Source organism: Salvia miltiorrhiza, chromosome 2, assembly GCF_028751815.1.
Source record: "Salvia miltiorrhiza cultivar Shanhuang (shh) chromosome 2, IMPLAD_Smil_shh, whole genome shotgun sequence".
Classification (NCBI taxonomy): domain Eukaryota; kingdom Viridiplantae; phylum Streptophyta; class Magnoliopsida; order Lamiales; family Lamiaceae; genus Salvia; species Salvia miltiorrhiza.
Genome location: NC_080388.1, coordinates 74,616,982 through 74,637,087, shown reverse-complemented (window position 1 = coordinate 74,637,087; position 20,106 = coordinate 74,616,982). Strand labels below are relative to the sequence as shown.

Genomic DNA, 20,106 nt, shown 5'->3' with positions numbered 1-20,106 from the left:
TTCATTATCACATGATAGATAGTTTCTTAAAATGAAAATTGATTATTTTTTTTTGGATATTTAAAATAATAAAAAGAGATTATTTTTTGTAGGAAGAGGGAGTATTTTTTTAATTTTTTTTTTTGTATTAACATTATTTGTGTTCAACTTAAAAAGACTTTTTGTGAAACCGACAAACCAAAAACATAGAAAGAAAAAGTTGAAAAACAGAAAAAGAAGTTCAAAAAAAAGGGAAAAAGCAAAGATTCGCCAATGGTGACTGTAGCTCGCAGCATGATTGCATGAAGGAATCCCTAAACTTAACTTCAAAGCATTAACAATTTGGCTTAGTGGCAAATATTTTACTCTTTTCTATTGACAAAACTTTACTGTTTGCTCCATTTTGCTTTAGTAGCCAAATAATGTAAGTGCTTCTCTCTCACTCCTCTCTTCACTTTTAGCAGCTCATAACCACCGCCGCAGCCACCCTTCCTCCGCCGCGCGCTCAACCACCCCCATCCAACAACACTTTTTCTTCTGGTTTAGACTTGAAGATCAGTATTCTGAAAATCCCCAATTTTTATAAATTGGAAGTCAGGTAATTCTTGACTTATTCATCTCTTGTTCACTGTTTTTTTTTTTTTTTTTTTGAGAATTTCATTGTGTCTATTTTTAATTGTTCATTAATTAGTTAATTATTATGTTTATTAAGGGAGGTTGTGCTCCAACTTTAGAAATTGGGCTTTGCTTCCGTTGGATTTGTGGGTGAATTAGTCGAAAGGGGAAAAAAGGATAGAAAAAAAAAGTACCATTATTTGTGGCTTATCAAACTGAAATTAAATGAAAAAGATATTTAATTGCATTCTTTTAGAAACTAGATTTTGGTTTTGGAGGATGATAGGAATTTGACGAAAATCAATTTTTATGTTATTCTTAACGCTGGAATTTTGTAAATGAATAATTGCACGTGCAAATTAAATCAAATGAATGTATGGTGACTTAATCAGTTTGTTAGCATATTGAAGATCTGCCTTCTTACATTACAATTGAAGTCAATCTGTATCTTCTTCATTGCTAGAGCACTCCAAAATGTCTGATGCTAAAGAAGTAGAGTTCTCACTGAAAGTGATGATAAATAAAGAGAAAACTAAGGTACTCTTTGCAGAAGTTGATAGCCATTTTGCAGACATTTTGTTAAGCTTCTTGACATTGCCGTTGGGAAGAATTATGAAAATCCTCGAGAAGCACTATGGCGATGAAGCACCTACCATTGGAAGCTTAAACACTTTGTACCATAGCTTAGCCAATCTTGATAATGCCTATTTCTGGACAGATGGTGCTAAGCAGACTTTCCTCAATCCAGCAAGTTCGTTTGAAGCAGAATATGAAAGGCTTAAACTCGACATCACTGATTACCAGCCTGCTCGATATTTTGTTTGTACATATGGTCATAGATTTCGTAGTGTAAGCATGTACTACGATAGTATCAAAAAATGTACAAAATGCCATCGTGATGTGTTTGGTGAAGAAGTAGCTGAAAAAGGGCCTCAAACTGCTTCTAGAGATGGAGTTTTCACCATACATACAACATCTTTCATAATCTCTGATGATCTGCAGATACTGCCAAATGAGACAGGAATCTTAGGAATCTTTAGCATTCTTGGCATTTCAGACATGGATAAGGCCGAGCCAATCAATGTCACTTTTGGATTCAGTGAGGTGATTCTTGAATCTCTACCAACAGTTTTCTTCAAAATTTTTTGGGTTAGTAGTGTTGTGTGTCTCAAACTTTCAACGTTTTCTATAAAAAGTCCCGAATTTTAGTTTTCTCCTAAAAATCCTAGAACTTTCAGCATTTTTTAGTAAAATGAGAACTTTCATTTTCTCCTAAAATACTTCGAACTTTCAAGCGTTTTTCATAAAATGTCCCGCTATACAAAATTCAGTGACAGAAATATGACTTTTTTCAAACTAATTGCAATCAAGTTATGAATCCTACATCAGCGAGTTGATAATTCAAGACTTCTCCAGCAAGATGAGTCGTCTTTCTGTCACAGAATTTTGTATACCTCGATATTTTGTGAAAAACGATGAAAGTTGTTGGATTTTTTAGGAAAAAATGAAAGTTATGGACATTTTATGGAAAACACTGAAAGTAAGGAGATTTTTAGGCAAAAAACACTATCAACCCATTCTTTTTACCTATTCTAACCTTTAGTGTTCTTACTTCTTAGATTATGAGTTTGTTGAAAGGATGCTTTATCTCCACAACTCCATTCTCGGACCTCATACTGAATAAAACAAGACAGGCGAACTCTGTAACTGTGGAACCTGAAGCCGAGACCTCATCACTAAACCAGATTGAGAATGAACATAATCCCGACTCCAAAAAGATGATTTTGAAAGTGATTATACAAAAATCTACGGGTAAGTTATTGTATGCACAAGCTAAGGAAGATTTTGTAGATTTTCTATGCAGTTTCCTCTTCATCCCACTAGGAGGAGTTGAGCATCTTCTAGGCGGTAAGACACCTATCAAGGCTATAAACAACTTGTATCAGAGCACAAGTGACCTTGTAAACGACGAGTATTTCAAGACCCCAGATATGAAAAATAGGCTGATCAAACCCAATTTGATTCATGGTTGTACTTCCAAAAACAACATTCTTCCCCTTGCAGAAGAATGCTTGCCTGTTGAGTATGTCTCACGGTTTTCTTGTGTTAATTTTCCCAAAGGCCAAGGGAGTTATCTTGAAGGGCCACGAACTTATAAGGTAACAGATGATTTAACTGTGGCACCCTTTTGTATTGTCTCTATCGTTTCCGGTCTCAATAAGCAGAAAATCCCAATATCTGATGTCAAAGAAGAGGAGCTGCAAATCGGGCTGAAAGAGGTAATGTAATATGAAATGTTTGTTGATTTCCCCCTCGAGTTGAGTAAGACGATGTTTTTTGTACATATGTTTAGATGTTGAGACGGATTTTGTTGAGACGGATTTTGTTGGTGCAGGGTTTGGGCATACTGAAAGCGTCTCTTACATCCACTACCGCTCTCACTGATGCTCTGCTCGATCAAACTTCGATCAAACAACTGAAGCAAGAACTCTTAGTTTGATCACAAGATTTCAATCATTTTACTGCCTAGATAAGTAATCTTGTTTGCTTGTATTTATAGCTGCAGTTCTTGATTTAGGACAGGGAAATCTGTTCACTATCTGAACTTTAAATCATTTTATTGAGGGGTCAGTTTTTTCTGATATATTTTATCATCTTGTATTGTGATCATTCCAGTCTTGAGCAAAAAATGGAGAGCAAATGGTTGCAGCTACATTTACACATTACAAACTAAAACAAGATACAATCAAATAAAACACAAGATCATCAATTTTAGAGGTGAATAGTCAAGTAACTTGAAGAACAAAAACATCAAAATGACTAGAAAATAAAGCACCATAGCTATCAATAACAAAGTTCAAACTATTTCATATAGGAGCAGAACTCATAGTTCTCTCTTTGTTGTTTGTTCAACATGTCACTCTTTGCTTGTTTGTTTAGCAGAGCATCAGTGAGAGCAGAAGTCGACGTAAGAGACGCTTTCAATACGTTCAAACCCTGCACCACACCACCAAACTTCATCACTCAACATCTAAACATACACAAAGGTAATAACAATGGTTTCAAATAATATTACCTCTTATCAATCCGACTTGCACCTCCATTTCATTGACATCAGACATAGGGATTTTCTGCTCATCGAGACTGGAAAAGATCGAATGAATACAGAAAGGCGTCACAGTTAAATCATCCTCATCCACATCCACATCCGTGTCTGTAATATCCGCAGATCATCAGAGATTATGAAAGATGGTGCTCTGTAAATGATGAAATCTCCATCTTTCTAAGCAGCTTGAGACACTTTCTCAGCTACTTCTTTCTTCATAAAATGTCTTCTGCATTTCTTGCAACGACCGGCAAGATCATAGTCCATGCTTACATTGAAGTATATTGTTTAAGAATATTTTATATTTCCTTTAGATTTTAAAATTGAATTTTTTGTGTTAAATTGCAAAATATTTGCTAACATACTGCAGACAGAGCATCAAGGAATTTATTGGTTTGGTCAGTAAGAGATGACTAATTTTTTATTTTTTTTGTAAAATTTACTTTTAACAGTATTAAATTGGATATTATGCTTAATCATGCACAAATAAACTCGAAGCAAACGAGATAGTATTTGCATATAGAAAAAAGATTCAAACGAATGGAAAATCAAGATACATAATTTATGAGTTTCCAAAGAAGTATTCTCTTGTGCCAGTTAATTAAGATCTTCGAGTCTAAAATAGACGTCTTAATTTTGTTATTTGTTCATTTATTAAAAACTCTGATTTTGCTAATATCACTGTGGATCTAGTTTCCACCAATTTATAATTTATTCATAGTGTGTTTAATTTCACATTTAATATAAATTAATTTCAAAGCTATTTCTAATTAATATAAAATAAATTAATTATTTTATAAATATTGTATAACAAAATTAGTAATTATTTTAGTTTTTACTTTTTATTTGTAATTTTTATGCTTTAAAAATAATAAATTTTTTAAAAAATATTAAAAATTATAAAAAAATAAAATATGGAGAAAATAATAAAAATAACTATTTTTTTAATCAAAAGTTTTAAATAAATATATTTGTTAAAGTATTTAACTACTTTTTTGTTCAAACATACTACCTCCGTCCGCCAAAAGTGGACCACTTTGGCTCGGCACGGGATTTAATAAAATTGGTGATAATTTTAATGTAGTGGAGAAAGGGTCCCACCACTTTATGAGATGTGTGGTTGAGATTGAATTTGAAGTGATTTTTTTGTAAATAAAGAGTGTTTGTAAGGATAAAAGATTAAAGTGGATGGTGGGACCATTTCTATAAAAGGAAAGTGGTATACTCTTTGCGGACGCCCAATATAGTAAAAATGGTCCACTTTTGACGGACGGAGGGAGTATTAAATTACAATTGCGTCAAATAAAGTCATGCAATAGTACTTTTTGTGAAACCGACAAACCAAAAACATGGAAAAGAAAAAGTTGAAAAACAGAAAAAGAAGTTAAAAAAAAAAAGTGAAAAAGCAAAGATTCGCCAATGGCAGTGCTTCTCTCTCACTCATCTATCCACTCCTCTCTTCACTTTTAGCCGCTCAAAACCACCGTCGCAGCCGCCCTTCCTCCGCCGCGAGCTCAGCCACCCTCATCCAACAACATGTTTTCTTCTGGGTTGACTTGAAAATCTGTCTTTTTCTCTGAAAATCCCCAATTTTATAAATTGGAAATCAGGTAATTCTTGACTTATTCATCTCTTGTTCACACTATGTCTATTTTTAATTGATTATTAATTAGTTAATTACTACTATGTTTATGCGTAAATTGCCGCAAAATACATAAAATTTAGACGGATTTTGATTTTGCTCGCAATCTTTAAAATTTGAAATAAAATACACCAAATTTTAATTTTTTTCTGAAAAATAGGCTTTGATATAGATAGAATTACCCGAGTAAGAGATGTTTAATTCGAGCTTCTTTTAGTCTTTATGAAGGATTTAATTGGACTCTCAGGAAACTAGATTTTGGTTTTGAATAATGACAGAATTTGACGAAAAGATGGGTTTTTTTGGGTCCATGAATGAATAATTTTAAAGATCATTTGGCAGGGGATTCGAACTTAACAAATATATACAAAATAGAATTAATTTAAAATTTTCGATTTAAAAAAAAAAAAAAAATTAGCTAGTTTTAAAATTTTGTTCACATTGTAGCTGTCTTTATTTTTAATTAACTAAATTAATCCTTTTTTATTTTGAGCCAAAATTTTTAAATTAATCGATTTTTATATATTTGACCATTTTATATATGAACATATTATGTCCAAATAGCAATCTTGATACCTTTAACCTCAAACATTAATTATATTCTACTATTAGATCAATACACATATAAACTAATTAGTGCAGTGACGACTTCTGTATCAAATTCAAGTTTAAATATTTTAGTTATTAGACCTCACCTTTATGTTTATTTTCTGTTGAGGTATATCATGTATATTATGGAATTATTTTTTAGCTCAAGATTTTTTTTGAGGAGGAGATTGGAATATTTTACAAGTCCGTGCCACGGTGTACTCGAACTTGAGCTTAAATGCCTCAAACGTTAACTATTTTACCGCTAAATCAGCACACGCATGCAAGAAATTTTATTGTATTCTTATTGATGCAGCTTACATATATGAACATCTTTTCGGCATAGTGAAGATCTACCTTTACTTGCATAATAATTGAAGTTTTCAGATTTAGTGAGGCAATGTACTTGTGCTTGATCTAAATATCGTCAATCGGAATTTTCTTGATTTGTAGGACCTCGAGAATGGATGATGCTAAAGCTGCAGAGTTCTCATTGAAAGTGATGATAAATAAAGAGAAAACTAAGGTACTCTTTGTAGAAGCTGACAACCATTTCGCAGACATTTTGTTAAGCTTCTTGACTTTGCCGTTGGGAAGAATTATCAAAGTCCTTGAGAAGCACTATGGAGACGAGGCACCTACCATTGGTAGCTTAAGCAGCTTGTATCATAGTTTAGTAAATCTTGAAGTTGGCCCCTATTTCGTGACAGAGGGTGCTAAGCAGACTCTGCTCAATCCAGCAAGTACATTCGAAGCTGAATATGCAAGGCTGAAAATTGATTACAACGATTATCACCCCGCAAAATATTTCACATGTGGAATTTTGTTGTGTCGTCGTATTCGTAGAGTAAGCATGTACCATGATAATAATGCCAATATATGCCCAAACTGCAGAAATATTAGAAAACTGCAGAGCAATTTATGGCACGATGGAAAGAAGCTTAAAGATGCTTCTGGAGATGGAGTTTTCACCATGAATACATCATCTTTCATAATCTCTGATGATCTGCAGATATTGCCATATAAGACAGGACTCTTAGGAATCATCAGCATTCTTGGCATTACAGATGTGGATAAGGCTGAGCCAATCAAAGTGACTTTTGGATTCAGTGAGGTGATGCATTAGCATTTTTTATTTTTTCTTTTCAATTCTTGTTTTCACTTATGCTACCGCTATTATTAGATTATGAGTTTGTTGAAGGCTTCATTGATCTCCCAAACTCCAATCTCTGACCTCATAATTTTTGTTTTCACTTATTCCACCTCTATTGTTTAGATTATGAGTTTGTTGAAGGCGTCATTGATCTCCCAAGCTCCATTCTCGGACCTCATACTGAGTAAAGCAAGACATGTGAACTCTGTAGCTGTGGGATCTGAACCCGAGACCTCATTAAATCAGATCAAGAATGAGGACAATACCGACTCCAAGAAGATAGTTTTGAAAGTCATGGTACAAAAGTCTTGCGGTAAGTTATTGTATGCTCAAGCTGAGGAAGATTTTGTCGAGTTTTTGTTTAGTTTGTTCAATATTCCACTGGGAGGAGCCGAGCACCTTTTGGCCGGCAAGACTTGTATTAAGGCTATAGACAACTTGTACCGGAGCACAGCTGTGGTTATCGATGACAAGTATTTCAAGGCACCAGATACGATAAATAGGCTAACCAAACCCAATGTGGTTCATGGTTGTATTTCCGATGACAACATTCTTCTCCTCACTGAAGAGTGCTTACCTGATGACTATAGTGATATGTCGTGGTCTTCTTCTGATAAGTTTCCTAATGGCAAGGGGAGTTATCTTAAAATACCGCAAACTTATCATGTGGCAGACGATCTAACTGTGACACCTTTATGTATTTTCTCGATCCTTTCTAGTCTCAAGAAGCAAGAAATCCCCATATCTGATGTCAAAGAAGTGGAGCTGCAAATCGGGCTGAAAGAGGTAATGTAATAAATATGAAATCTTTGAGTTAGATGATGTTTTTCTGTATATGTTAGGATGTTGAGACAAAGTTTGTTGTTGCAGGGTTTGAACATACTGAAAGCCTCTCTTACATCCACTACTGCTCTCACTGATGCTCTGCTCGATATAGTCAGAATAAAACACAAGATCATCAATTTTAGAGGTGAATAATCAAGTAACTTAAGAACAAAAACATCAAAATGACTAGAAAATAAAGCACCATAGCTATCAATTACAAGTTCAAACTATTTACATATAGGAGCAGAACTCATAGTCCTCGGCTCATGAGAATCAAGAACTACACTTGCTTTATTTAGTATGAGGTTTGACAATGGAGTTGGGGAAGTGAAGGAATCCTTCAGCAAACTCAACATCTAATCACAATATGTAAGTACAAAATTGTAAGCAAAAAAAACAGAAAAAAAGGAATGAAACTGTAGATAGAATCACATAGAATCAAGAATCATCTCATTCAACCCAATCGTCACTTTCATCGCCTCAGCCTCAACCTCAACCACATCTGCATCTGTAATATCTTGTAACACCCGGCATTTTCACTAGTATGTATCATTAATTTATTTTCTATTTTCTTTTATCTAAAAGAAGAAAGAGAAGTAGAATCACTGAGATGAGATGAGATGAGATGAGATGAGATGAGATGAGATGAGATGAGATGAGATATTATTATAATACCTTGAGCTTTTAATTCAGTGATTGCATAATTTGAATAATTAAGTATTCTTGCATTCTTTGTTATTTTCATTCTTGGAAGCAAGTTTATAATTCCTAGTTAAAGAGATTATTTTATTATTTTCAGAGATGAGATTGGTGATAAATACGAAATATTAATAGTCGACTTATTGTTCGATTAATTGTAGTGACAGATGTTATTTAATTATTGAGTATTTCTTACTAATGAGTCTATTGATTTAGTAATCAAGATCAACTACTAAATCAATAGTGGGAATAGTATGTGAATATTTGTTTATTTTTAGAGTATGAGATTTATTATTATTTCATTATAGATTTTTCCACTATTAAATTTTTAATTTAGAATTCCATTATATTATATATATATATATACTAATATCTCTCCTTTTCCCAAATGGGCCGAGTAACAGTGGCCACCAAATTGGGTTCCTAATTACATGATAACAAATGGGTTTTATAAGATTTTTAATGCACAATTCCCAAAAACAAAAGAAGGATAAACTACGCATGTTATTAGAATTGAGGAAGAAATCATTTTTCCTTCTACTAGCTGATACTGTCGAGTTTTTCCCCCAAAAGCAAAATCACCATTTTCTTCCTTCAAGTTCAATTCGGAGATAGTAGCTGCAATACTTTGATAATAAAGGTGAATTTCTTTGATCCTCTGTTATCTCTGCGATTTTAGCTTGAAGAAAATTTATTCTTTTAATTCTAGGGTTTTCGAAAATTTGGGAGTTTTATGCTAGAGTTGAAGTATGATCTTAATATTGAGATATATTAAGTTTTTGATGATCCTAAGCATGGTTATGGTGGCTAATTGTGTTAATTCCTACTTGATTTTAATTTTGCTCAAGTTAGTTTGAACCCTAGGTTAGAGTTTGAGAGTTATGATTATGTTCTTGAATAATTGAGTTCATATATGTGTTTTTGAGCTGGAATTATGTCATATATGAATAAATTATGAGTCTACACCACATAGTTTGTGAGATTGACTTTGTTAGTTTAAGTGGATTTGAGAATTCTTGATGTAAGATAGCTATATATGTTTGAAGCTTGTATAATTGTACTCTTTGAGTTGTAAAATGAGATTTTATGATAATAATTGGAGGATATTAAGCATGCTACTATATGTTGATGTGTTGAACATGAATTAAGTTAAGCTAAAGCATGCTAATGTGTATTAAGATGATGTATTTGAGTTCCTATAGTTTTTATTTGAGAAAAATATGAGTGATATGTCAATGAGCATTTCTGTCAGTTTTCGGGTTGGACAGAACAGTATGTTTCGGGGTACTTTAGATGATGTTTTCGTAGTCCAAATAACTTGAAATTTTTACTGTAATAACTTCATCATGTGTAGTCGTTCTCTGCAAAATTTCAGCTAAATCCGAGACCATTAGATATGCTAAATTATTTTCTGAAATGTACTGCGCGAAGCAGCGAAGTTCAGTGGCAGATTCTGCCTTTTGTGATATAACTTCTCATACACTTGATGTATTGTATTTTTGTAACTTTCTAATAAAAATAGACTCTGAGAGATTTCTAAAAATGTAAAGTTTGTATTTTTCTTTAAAGAGGATGATTTTATATGATATTTCAAAGTTGAGATTCATATATGATTATATATTTGAGATTTCTTACTTGAGCAAGTTATGAATAGAACAATGCTAAGTGATTGATGTTTCAGTTATTAATTGTAAGCTAATCTACATAGAAGAACGAATTCGGGTCCTGAGCGAGTCAGGATTTGTGTACACAGAGTTGACAGTTAACCTTTGTGTTAGCTTGTCATCGTGTTTGAGAAGGAGGCCTACTTCTCAACACTCAGAGTTATATGATGCGTAGATATGGTACATACATGTTAATTGTCTGCAGACGTATATGATGTTATGAGTTTTACAGAGAAGTTTTACAGTTTTTGCATGCACATGTTATTTAAATAAAACTCATGTGTGATGCTTGAGATGGCAAGTTCAATATATAGCTCTAAGAGCAAGCTTTAAAGTTATTTCGGCATGACCACTGAGTGCTTTTTGGTACTCAGCCCTGCGTATGTTTCTAAATATGCAGGTTAAGCTGCGGTGTAGATGGAAGCGAGCAGAGCAAAGTCTTGATGTATATGTATTAAATTAGGCTCAGGATTTCATGTCTTCATACATGTAATCCACTTAAGTTATTCCGCTACAACACTTAGAGTATTTTACTTTGTGGTCGTGTTGTAAAGATTGCAACTTAATAGCTTTGAGAATTGTCACTTGATACTTGGACAACTTGTTGTTCTATTGTTGTAAGTTGTCTACTTACTAGTTTATAAACGTGATTGCTTATTGTACCAGACCATACGGTACATTGTTGTTAAAGCAGGTTTATTATATTATTACTATTATTATTGAAACCTCTTTTGTTTTTGCATTCTCTTTCTCCCTTTCCCCAGTCACACATTTTTCCCCGACTTTAACTGTTGTTAGTTTAGGTCGGGCTGTGACATATCTGCAGATCATCAGAGATTATGAAAGATGGTGCTCTGTAAATGATGAAATCTCCATCTTTCTAAGCAGCTTGAGAAACTTTTTCAGCTACTTCTTTCTTCATAAAATGTCCTCTGCATTTCTTGCAACGACCGGCAAGATCATAGTGCATGCTTACATTGAAGTGTATTGTTGCATTGTTGAATATTGTTTAAGAATATTTTATATTTCCTTTAGATTTTAAAATTGAATTTTTTGTTTTAAGTTGCAAAATATTTGCTAACATACTGCAGACAGAGCATCAAGGAATTTATTGGTTTGGTGAGTAAGAGATGACTAATTTTTTTTTTTTTTGTAAAATTTGCTTTTGACGGTATAAAATTCGATATTATGCTTAATCATGCACAAATAAACTCGAAGCAAACGAGATAGTATTTGCATATAGAAAACAGATTCAAACGAATGGAAAATCAAGATACATAACTTAAAATAACAATGAAGCACAATAACTATTAATATAACATATAAGCCAATATTTGCAACATATATAGGAAGAATGGATATCACACTTCTCTCTTTGGCTGTTTGATTGATTTGCCACTCAGAAGAGCATCAGTGAGAGCAGTAGTAGAAGCAAGAGAGGCTTTCAGTATGCTTAAAGCCTGCACCAACACAATTCATCTCAACATCTAAACATACAGAAATATAGCAACCAAGATTTTAAATGAAAGTTTACCTCTTTCAGCCCAATTTGCATCTCCACTTCTTTGACATCAGATATCGAGATTTTCTGCTCTTTAAGAGAGGAAAGTGTCGAGGCAATGCAGAAAGGCGTAACAGTTAAATCATCAGCCACGTGATAAGTTGGAGATCCTTTAAGATAACTTCCCTGCCCATTGGGAAACTTAACAGAAGAAAAATACGACAGCCGATCACTATAGTCAGCAGGCAAGCATTCTTCAATGAGAGGGAAAATGTGGTCTTTCGAAACATAGCCATGAGGTAGAGTGGGATTCATTAGCCTCTTTTTCGTATCCGGGGTGATGAAATGATTGCTATCTATAAGGTTGGATGTGTTCCCATATAAGTTGTCTATAGCCTTAACACAGGTGTTACCGGCAAGAAGATGCTCAACTCCTCCGAGTGGGATGTAGAGGAAACTAAACAGAAACTCTACAAACTGTTTCTTAGCTTGAGCATACAAAAACTTACCAGTAGATTGTTGTATCATCACTTTCAAACTTAAATTCCTAGAGCTATTGGGATTCTCTTCGTTTCCGGTGTGTGGTTGAGTCACCATGAGTGTAGAGTAAATCAGCTGTGTTGTTTTATTCAGGATGACATCCGACAATGGAGTTGGAGACGTCAAGGATGCCTTCAACAAATTCATAATCTAACAGAAATAAGGATAACAATTGAAGTCAGTAAAGAAAAATGAGGGAGGAATATTGAGATTATGGAAACAAGAATTACCTCACTAAAGCCCAAATCCACTTTGATTTGCCTTGCGTTATCAATGTCTGTAATGCCAAGAAAGCTAATGATACCTAAGAGTCCTGTCTCATTTGGAAATATGTTGAGATCATCAGAGATTATGAAAGATGATGTATTCATGGTGAAAACTCCATCTCTAGATGCAGCAGCTTCAGATCCTTTCTTAACTACTTCTATTTTCATAGCACCATCAATTGAGCAAACTTTGCACCTCTTGATGTGATCATAGTAGATGCTTACGCTACGAAATCTAGTACACCGAGAGTGATAGATGGGATCATATCTATTACAACAGAAATATTTAGCAGGCTGAAAATCAGTGATGTCGAGTTTGAGCCTTTGGTATTCAGCTTCGGATGAACTTGTTGGATCGAGAAGAGTCTGCTTAGCCCCATCTGTCCAGAAATGGGCACTGTCGAGATCTACTACGCTACGGTACAAACTGCTTAAGCTTCCAATGGTAGGCGCCTCGTCGTCTCCATAGTGCTTCTCAAGGACTTTCACAATTCTTCCCAACGGCAAACTCAAGAAGCTAAACAAAATGTCTGCAAAATGGCTGTCAGCTTCTGCGAAGAATACCTTAGTTCTCTCTTTATTGATCATCACTTTCAACGATAATGTAGCAACCTTTTTATCATCAGACATTCTTGATGATATATGTGTGGTACAAAGGAATATTAGGATAATGTAATCGAAAGTTGATGGAAAGATTTCAGCAAGTCGTCTCTTTTATGGGTGAAGAAGTTAACCGAAGAGTCGTTAATTAGTCCCTCCAAATTCCGAGACACTCTACAAATTACAAGAATCATTACAGAAATTAACCAAGCGCCACTAGTCCCACCAAATTCCAAGACTCATCGGATTGTAATTAATGTTATACAGCCACATTGTAATGTGACCACTTTGATTTATTAAATTTATTTTTTAAAATCAAAATAATTATTATTATATTGTAATGTTCATATTGTATTTATTTATTTTTTGAAATTTTTTATTTTATTAAAAAAATAAAATGAAAAATAGATACAATTAATATAGACAATACAATAAAATAATTAAAAGCTATTTTTGTGTGGATTTATTGAATTTTTATGTTTTAGTATTGATTACAAACAAATCGAATTTAATTAATTATATTAGCTTATCTAAAATCTGTTTGATATATATATATATATCTGAAACTCTTTTTAAAATCCTAAAACAGATAAATATCCTGTAAAATCTAACTACTTAACTAGATAAATGAAAAACTTTTGGAACTAAGGATTTTATTAATTTATAGAGTGTTTTCTAAATTTTGAAAATTATAGTTTTAAATCAAGCTATAATGCATAAACACAAATGGATGATAATATCAAAATTAAATAAATACATGTATCCATCAATTCATTGTGGCTGATTTTTCTGGAGATCATAATAATAATCAAGTTGAAGATGATTAAACAATAGGTTCATAATTGAACTATTTTAACAATTATTAATTTATAAGATTTAAATTAAGGACCTATATTTATAAATGGATTATCTAAAAAACTATTAAAATTAAATTTATTATTTCATTAAAATTGATGATTTTTTAAACTGATCTTCAAATCGAAACCAAAGAAATTTATTAGTTTATAGAGTTTATTAATTTATTTGATTATTATTTTAAAGATGTTTAGTTATAGAATCAAATAGAACAAATTCTAATTAAAAATTTAAGTATTATAAATAATATATTTATGTATTTTGCTTTTATCAAATAAAATAATACAACTGCTAGTTGAGAAAAAAAGATATATATCACAACGAATGGAAAATCAAGATCCATAACTTAAAATAAAAATGAATCACCATAGCTATTACATTGCAACATAAAAGGCGATCGAGAAAAACAATATTTGGAATTGGAAGCATAGATCGGATCACACTCAGACTTCTTCTCTCTTAGGTCGTTTGATCGATTTGCGAGTCAAGAGAGCATCGGTGAGAGCAGTAGAAGAAGTAAGAGAGGCTTTCAGTATGCTTAAAGCCTGCACCAACACAATTCATCTCATCAACATCTAAACATACATTCAGATATATAACAACCAAGATTTCAAATGATGCAGTTTACCTCTTTTAGCCCGATTTGCATCTCCACTTCTTTGACATCAGATATCGAGATTCTCTGCTCTTTAAGAGAGGAAAGGGTCGAGGCAAAGCAGAAAGGCGTAACAGTTAAATCATCGGCCACGTGATAAGTTGGCGATCCTTTAAGATAACTTCCCTGCCCATTGGGAAACTTAAACGATGAAAACAAGTTCAGATTATCACTGTACCTAGCAGGCAAGCATTTTTCAGTGAGGGGGAAAATGTAGTCTTTGGAAATATAGCCATGAGGTAGAGTTGGTTTCATTAGCCTCTCTTTCCTATTCGGGGTAATGAAATGCTTGCTATCTAGAACGTCGGATGTGTTCCGGTACAAGTTGTCTATTGCCTTAACACAAGTGCTACCGGCAAGAAGATGCTCAACTCCTCCTAGTGGGATGTAGAGAAAACTAAACAGAAACTCTACAAATTGTTTATTAGCTTGAGCATACACAACCTTACCAGTAGATTGTTGTATCATTACTTTCAAACTTAAATTCCTAGAGTTATTGGGATTCACTTCCTCTGCAGTGTGTGGTTGAGACACCGTGAGTGTAGAGTAACTCTTTGTTGTTTTGTTTAGGATGATGTCCGACAATGGAGTTGGGGACGTAAAGGATGCCTTCAACAAATTCATAATCTAACAAAAATAGAGATAATAAGGTAAAGAAAAACGAGTTGGAAGAAGATAGAGATTATGGAAACAAGGATCACCTCATTGAAGCCCAAATCCACTTTGATTTGCTCGGCGTTATCCATGTCTGTAATGCCAAGAAAGCTAATGATTTCTAAGACTCCTGTCTCACTTGGGAATATGTGGAGATCATCAGAGATTATGAAAGATGATGTATTCATGGTGAAAACTCCTTCTCTAGATGCAGCAGCTTCAGTCCCTTTCTTAACTACTTCTTTAATCATACTATCTTGCAAGCAAATTTTGCACTTCTTGACATGATCATAGTAGATGCTTACGCTACGAAATCTATAAGACTGAGAGTGATAGATGGGATTTTTACTACACTTGAAATATTCAGCAGGCTGAAAATCAGTGATGTCGAGTTTCAGCCTTTGGCATTCATCTTCGGATGAACTTTTCGGATCAAGAAGAGTCTGCTTAGCCCCGTCTGTCCAGAAATAGGAACTGTCGAGATTTGCTACGCTACGGTACAAACTGCTTAAGCTACCAATGGTAGGCGGCTCGTCTGTAGGAACCGTATTTTGACATACGGTTCGTGTGCCCACGATCCATTTCGGATATCTAACAAGTACATACAAAAACCATAATCCTACAAGGTAGTAAAAGAAGTATACCTACGAAACGAGAAGTGATCGACTCCAGAGTTGATCTTCCGAATTGTTCCCACGGCAAGATTCGACGTTGGATGGCAACGATCTTCGAATCCTATCTCAACTCCAATGAACAAAAACTCTCAATCTCTTTCTTTCTCAATTTCTCTCTTTCTCAAATTGTCTACAATTGCTACGTGATTCTTCATTCTTAAGAATGATATCACATACTTTTCTTTTCTTTTACTTTTGATTAAAATAGCAAAAGATAAGAATAATAGCAATTATTATGTTTGCCATTTATTTATTTCACTTTTGGCAAAGTGATATCTTTAGCAATTATTTATGAGAAAGAATCTAGAGATAATGAATTGTTTGCCCACTTGAGATTTAAGCCTTAATTTGGGCCAATCGGGGATCTACTAGCTCGAATAAAGTTTGGCCTCCCAGTGCTCGATTTTTCTTATTCAGCCCAGAATATAAATCGAGACACTAGTATTAATTTATTCCACTAGAAAATTAATACTGAATTACCTCTTTATTCTTTAGGTGAGTCGGGGCTAGTATTAGACTTAATTAATCTCCGTGTTTAAGATATCGAATATCCATTAATTAATTAATTCCTCTGACGGTCAATTAATTAATTAATTAGTCGTTTAATTATAAACGACATCTCGAGTGCTACCACTTAAACTTATTATCGTATCGGAACTAATTCCACCTGCAGGGTTTAATACGATAAACTTATTAAGTTCCTCGAGAGGATATTATCATCCTGTTATTAGCAGGACACGGATCCTTATTGCAATATAATCGCATGTCAAATAATAATTGCTATCACCCAAAGTATCGAGTATATTGAGCTTCAAGAGAACTCTCACCCATGATAAATCAAAGCAATAGTCAATCTATTATTCACACCGATTAATCCAACTAAGGTTAAGACTATTTAAGTCGCCGAGATCTTGATTCTTAATTAGTCAGAATATAAGAATTCATCTCACTGTGATCCTGTTCAATACACGAAGGTACTAGCATAAATAAATAGCCAAGACAAACTATTTATCCATTTATGCTACAATCTAAACCAGCAACTCGTCCATAGTTGCCTCGATTGTGAACTCAATTTATATCTCAACTTTTTCCAATTATATGATCTTCTGTGATCTACAACACACCATATAATCTATAGTATGAGATAAATTGGACTATAATAGGATTATGCAATAACAATAATTCAGATAGGAAAATAGTAGTGAATAAGGTATCAATATATACAAGCATAAAAGCGTTGCTTTAAGTATATAACCCTTCAATTCTCCCACTTATACTAAAGCAAACTTTTAGTATACAACGTGACTAATAAACTGATAATATCCTCTAGCTATCCACTCGCTTGTAAATCTCTATTACAAATTCTCCCACTTATACTAAAGTTTAGTTTAGTATCGGGAGGTCACGAACTCCAAGGTCTTCAACATGCTTGTTGAACACCGCACCAGGAAGACTCTTCGTGAAGGGATCAGCAAGATTATCAACTCCCGCAATATGTAGTAATGCAACATCACCATGCTTGACCACTGACCGAATGTAATGATACTTGCCATCAATGTGTTTCATGGATTGATGACATCTTGAATCCTTGCTATTCGCAATAGCAGCCTCGTTATCACAATAAATTGTGATGCACTTCGGCAAACTAGGAATCACATCAATCTCAGTTAGGAAGTTCCTGAGCCATATAGCCTCTTTAGCAGCTTCACAAGCAGCTACATACTCAGCTTCCATGGTGGATAGTGAATTGCATTTCTGCTTTACACTTCTCCACACAATGGCTCCACCCCCAAACTTAAACACATAGCCAGTAGTAGACCGCCTCTTGTCCTTATCACCTTGATAATCGGCGTCTACATACCCTACTGGTGTCAGATCATGAGACTGGTAAACTAACGCATACTCCTTAGTCCGTTTAAGGTACTTGAGTATGTGCTTTACAGCAGTCCAATGAGCTTGACCTGGATTCGCCTGATATCTTGCTGCAATGCCAACGGCAAAACAGATATCAGGCCTGGTACACTGCATCGCATACATGAGACTTCCTACAGCCGAAGCATAAGGAACTGTCTTCATGCTCGCTATTTGCTCAGGTGTTGAGGGACACAAAGCTTTAGATAGCGGAACACCATGTCTGAAAGGTAGAAAACCTTTCTTAGCATTCTGCATGCTGAACCGTGCCAAAACAGTGTCAATGTAGGATGCTTGAGACAAACTTAACATTCTCTTAGATCGGTCACGACCAATCTTTATTCCGAGAATATATGCTGCCTCTCCCAGATCCTTCATTTCAAACTGTTGGGATAACCACTCCTTAATGCCAGACAATACATTCACATTATCACTAATGAGAAGTATGTCATCCACATAGAGTATAAGGAAAACCAAACTCCCATCGATACAGACCCTATAAACGCAGCTATCGTTGACACACTGCTCAAAACCATAAGTTTTGACCACGTCATCAAAACGTTTATTCCAGGATCGTGAAGCTTGCTTAAGTCCATAAATAGACTTCTTAAGCTTCCAAACTAGATGCTCTTCACCTTTCTTGATGAACCCTTCTGGTTGTAGCATATAGATATCTCTATCTTTTTCAAGATACCCATTCAAGAATGCGGTCTTGACATCCATTTGCCACACCTCAAGGTTCATATGGGCTGCCATGGACAAGAGAAATCGGATAGACTTAAGCATGGCTACTGGCGAAAAAGTTTCCTCAAAATCGATACCAGGTCGTTGAGTATAACCTTTCGCCACCAGTCTCGCTTTGAAGGCCGTAACCTTCCCATCTGGTCCTCTCTTGCGTTTGTATACCCATTTGCTACCAATGGCCTTTCGACCCTCAGGTAGCAAACATTTCTCGTATACATCCATGGCAGTTATGGATTCAAATTCTGAAACCATACATGCCTCCCACTCAAGAGCATCCGGATCTGCTAGTGCTTCGGAGTAAGTCCAGGGATCTTCTTCGATAAGCCCATCGTCAATTGAATCTTTAGATTTATTGACAAATGCATATCGACTGGGCAGTTTGCCCTTTGATTCCCTCTCACTTCGACGTGGCACTATTTCAGATTCGGTATCGACATTCTGTGCATTTTCTGATGAGACTTGCGTTACTACATCTTGCACAGTTGGCTGAATTGGCTGACTTGTCGTGCCAATTTCTTTGACCTCTCCGAATATAATTTTACTCTTATTTTTATGGTTATTTATGTAGTCCTCTTCCAAGAATCTTGCGTTAGTGCTAATAACGACTTTTTGATCCTTAGGACAATAAAAATAACCCCCTTTCGTTCCTCTAGGATATCCTATAAACAACTTTACTTCAGTTCTAGAGCTCAACTTATCGGCATCCTTGTTCAGCACGTGTGCTGGACTGCCCCAAACCCGGATGTGGTTAAGAGAAGGCTTGCGCCCTGACCACAGCTCGGACGGGGTCTTAGCAACCGACTTAGAAGGCACTAAGTTTAGAATGTAACCAGCTGTTTCTAAGGCATATCCCCAAAACGAAATGGGTAAAGTAGCAAAACTCATCATCGATCTAACCATCTCAAGAAGAGTTCTATTTCTTCTCTCTGCCACACCATTCTGTTGGGGTGTACCCGGTGTAGTCAACTGAGATGTAATCCCAGATTCTAACAAGTATGCTCTAAACTCGTTACTGAGGTATTCGCCACCGCGGTCAGATCGCAATGACTTGATACTTTTACCTTGTCGCTTTTCTACTTCCGCCTTGAATATTTGAAACTTGTCAAAGCATTCAGACTTGTAGCGCAACAAGTAAATGTACCCGTACCTTGAGTAATCGTCAATGAAAGTGACAAAGTACTCGTACCCTCCACGAGCTTGAGTGGACATAGGTCCGCACAAGTCAGAATGAACCAGTTCCAACACTTCTTTGGCCCTATACCCCTTGGCCTTGAAAGGCCGAGTCGTCATCTTTCCTTCTAGGCAGGATTCGCAGACTGGGATTGGTTCTACTTGAAGAGACTCCAAGATACCATCGGAAACCAGTCTTTGGATCCTCCTTAGATTGATGTGACCCAATCGTAGGTGCCAAAGAAGAGTTTGGTTCTCTAGAGAA

General features: G+C 34.9%; 4 protein-coding genes across 4 annotated transcripts in view; 2 read left to right on the top strand and 2 right to left on the bottom strand.

The window, feature by feature from the left end:
* The first annotated feature begins 336 nt into the window (after positions 1-336).
* LOC131009378 (uncharacterized) overlaps positions 337-20,106 on the top strand; it is a 52,182-nt gene continuing 32,412 nt past the window's right edge. Inside the window, exons 1-5 of the mRNA XM_057936685.1 lie at positions 337-577; positions 1,058-1,698; positions 2,214-2,873; positions 2,990-3,372; positions 3,538-3,641. Coding sequence (XP_057792668.1) covers positions 1,069-1,698; positions 2,214-2,873; positions 2,990-3,094 — 1,395 coding nt within the window. The 5' untranslated portion in view covers positions 337-577; positions 1,058-1,068 and the 3' untranslated portion in view covers positions 3,095-3,372; positions 3,538-3,641. The remainder of the gene's footprint in view (positions 578-1,057; positions 1,699-2,213; positions 2,874-2,989; positions 3,373-3,537; positions 3,642-20,106) is intronic.
* On the top strand, positions 5,049-10,996 carry LOC131009373 (uncharacterized). Its single transcript, XM_057936674.1, has 5 exons — positions 5,049-5,310; positions 6,384-7,044; positions 7,207-7,869; positions 7,954-8,053; positions 10,672-10,996. The coding sequence occupies exons 2-5, from the start codon at positions 6,394-6,396 to the stop codon at positions 10,674-10,676; spliced, it is 1,419 nt and encodes a 472-aa protein (XP_057792657.1). The 5' UTR covers positions 5,049-5,310; positions 6,384-6,393; the 3' UTR covers positions 10,677-10,996.
* Positions 11,484-12,497, bottom strand: LOC131009380 (uncharacterized). Its single transcript, XM_057936687.1, has 2 exons — positions 11,806-12,497; positions 11,484-11,731 (listed from the first exon to the last, which is right to left on the bottom strand). The coding sequence occupies exons 1-2, from the start codon at positions 12,457-12,459 to the stop codon at positions 11,633-11,635; spliced, it is 753 nt and encodes a 250-aa protein (XP_057792670.1). The 5' UTR covers positions 12,460-12,497; the 3' UTR covers positions 11,484-11,632.
* Positions 12,539-13,208, bottom strand: LOC131010013 (uncharacterized). The gene is made up of 2 exons (XM_057937407.1): positions 12,617-13,208; positions 12,539-12,573 (listed from the first exon to the last, which is right to left on the bottom strand). The coding sequence occupies exons 1-2, from the start codon at positions 13,206-13,208 to the stop codon at positions 12,539-12,541; spliced, it is 627 nt and encodes a 208-aa protein (XP_057793390.1).

Coding starts and splice junctions, on each gene's coding strand:
- LOC131009380 (XM_057936687.1), bottom strand. CDS start 12,459: ATGAATTTGTTGAAGGCATCCTTGACGTCTCCAACTCCATTGTCGGAT. Junction 11,732..11,805: donor TGCAAATTGGGCTGAAAGAG/GTAAACTTTCAT, acceptor GTGTTGGTGCAG/GCTTTAAGCATACTGAAAGC.
- LOC131010013 (XM_057937407.1), bottom strand. CDS start 13,208: ATGTCTGATGATAAAAAGGTTGCTACATTATCGTTGAAAGTGATGATC. Junction 12,574..12,616: donor AAATGAGACAGGACTCTTAG/GTATCATTAGCT, acceptor TGATAACGCAAG/GCAAATCAAAGTGGATTTGG.
- LOC131009373 (XM_057936674.1), top strand. CDS start 6,394: ATGGATGATGCTAAAGCTGCAGAGTTCTCATTGAAAGTGATGATAAAT. Junction 7,045..7,206: donor TGACTTTTGGATTCAGTGAG/GTGATGCATTAG, acceptor TCTATTGTTTAG/ATTATGAGTTTGTTGAAGGC. Junction 7,870..7,953: donor TGCAAATCGGGCTGAAAGAG/GTAATGTAATAA, acceptor TTGTTGTTGCAG/GGTTTGAACATACTGAAAGC.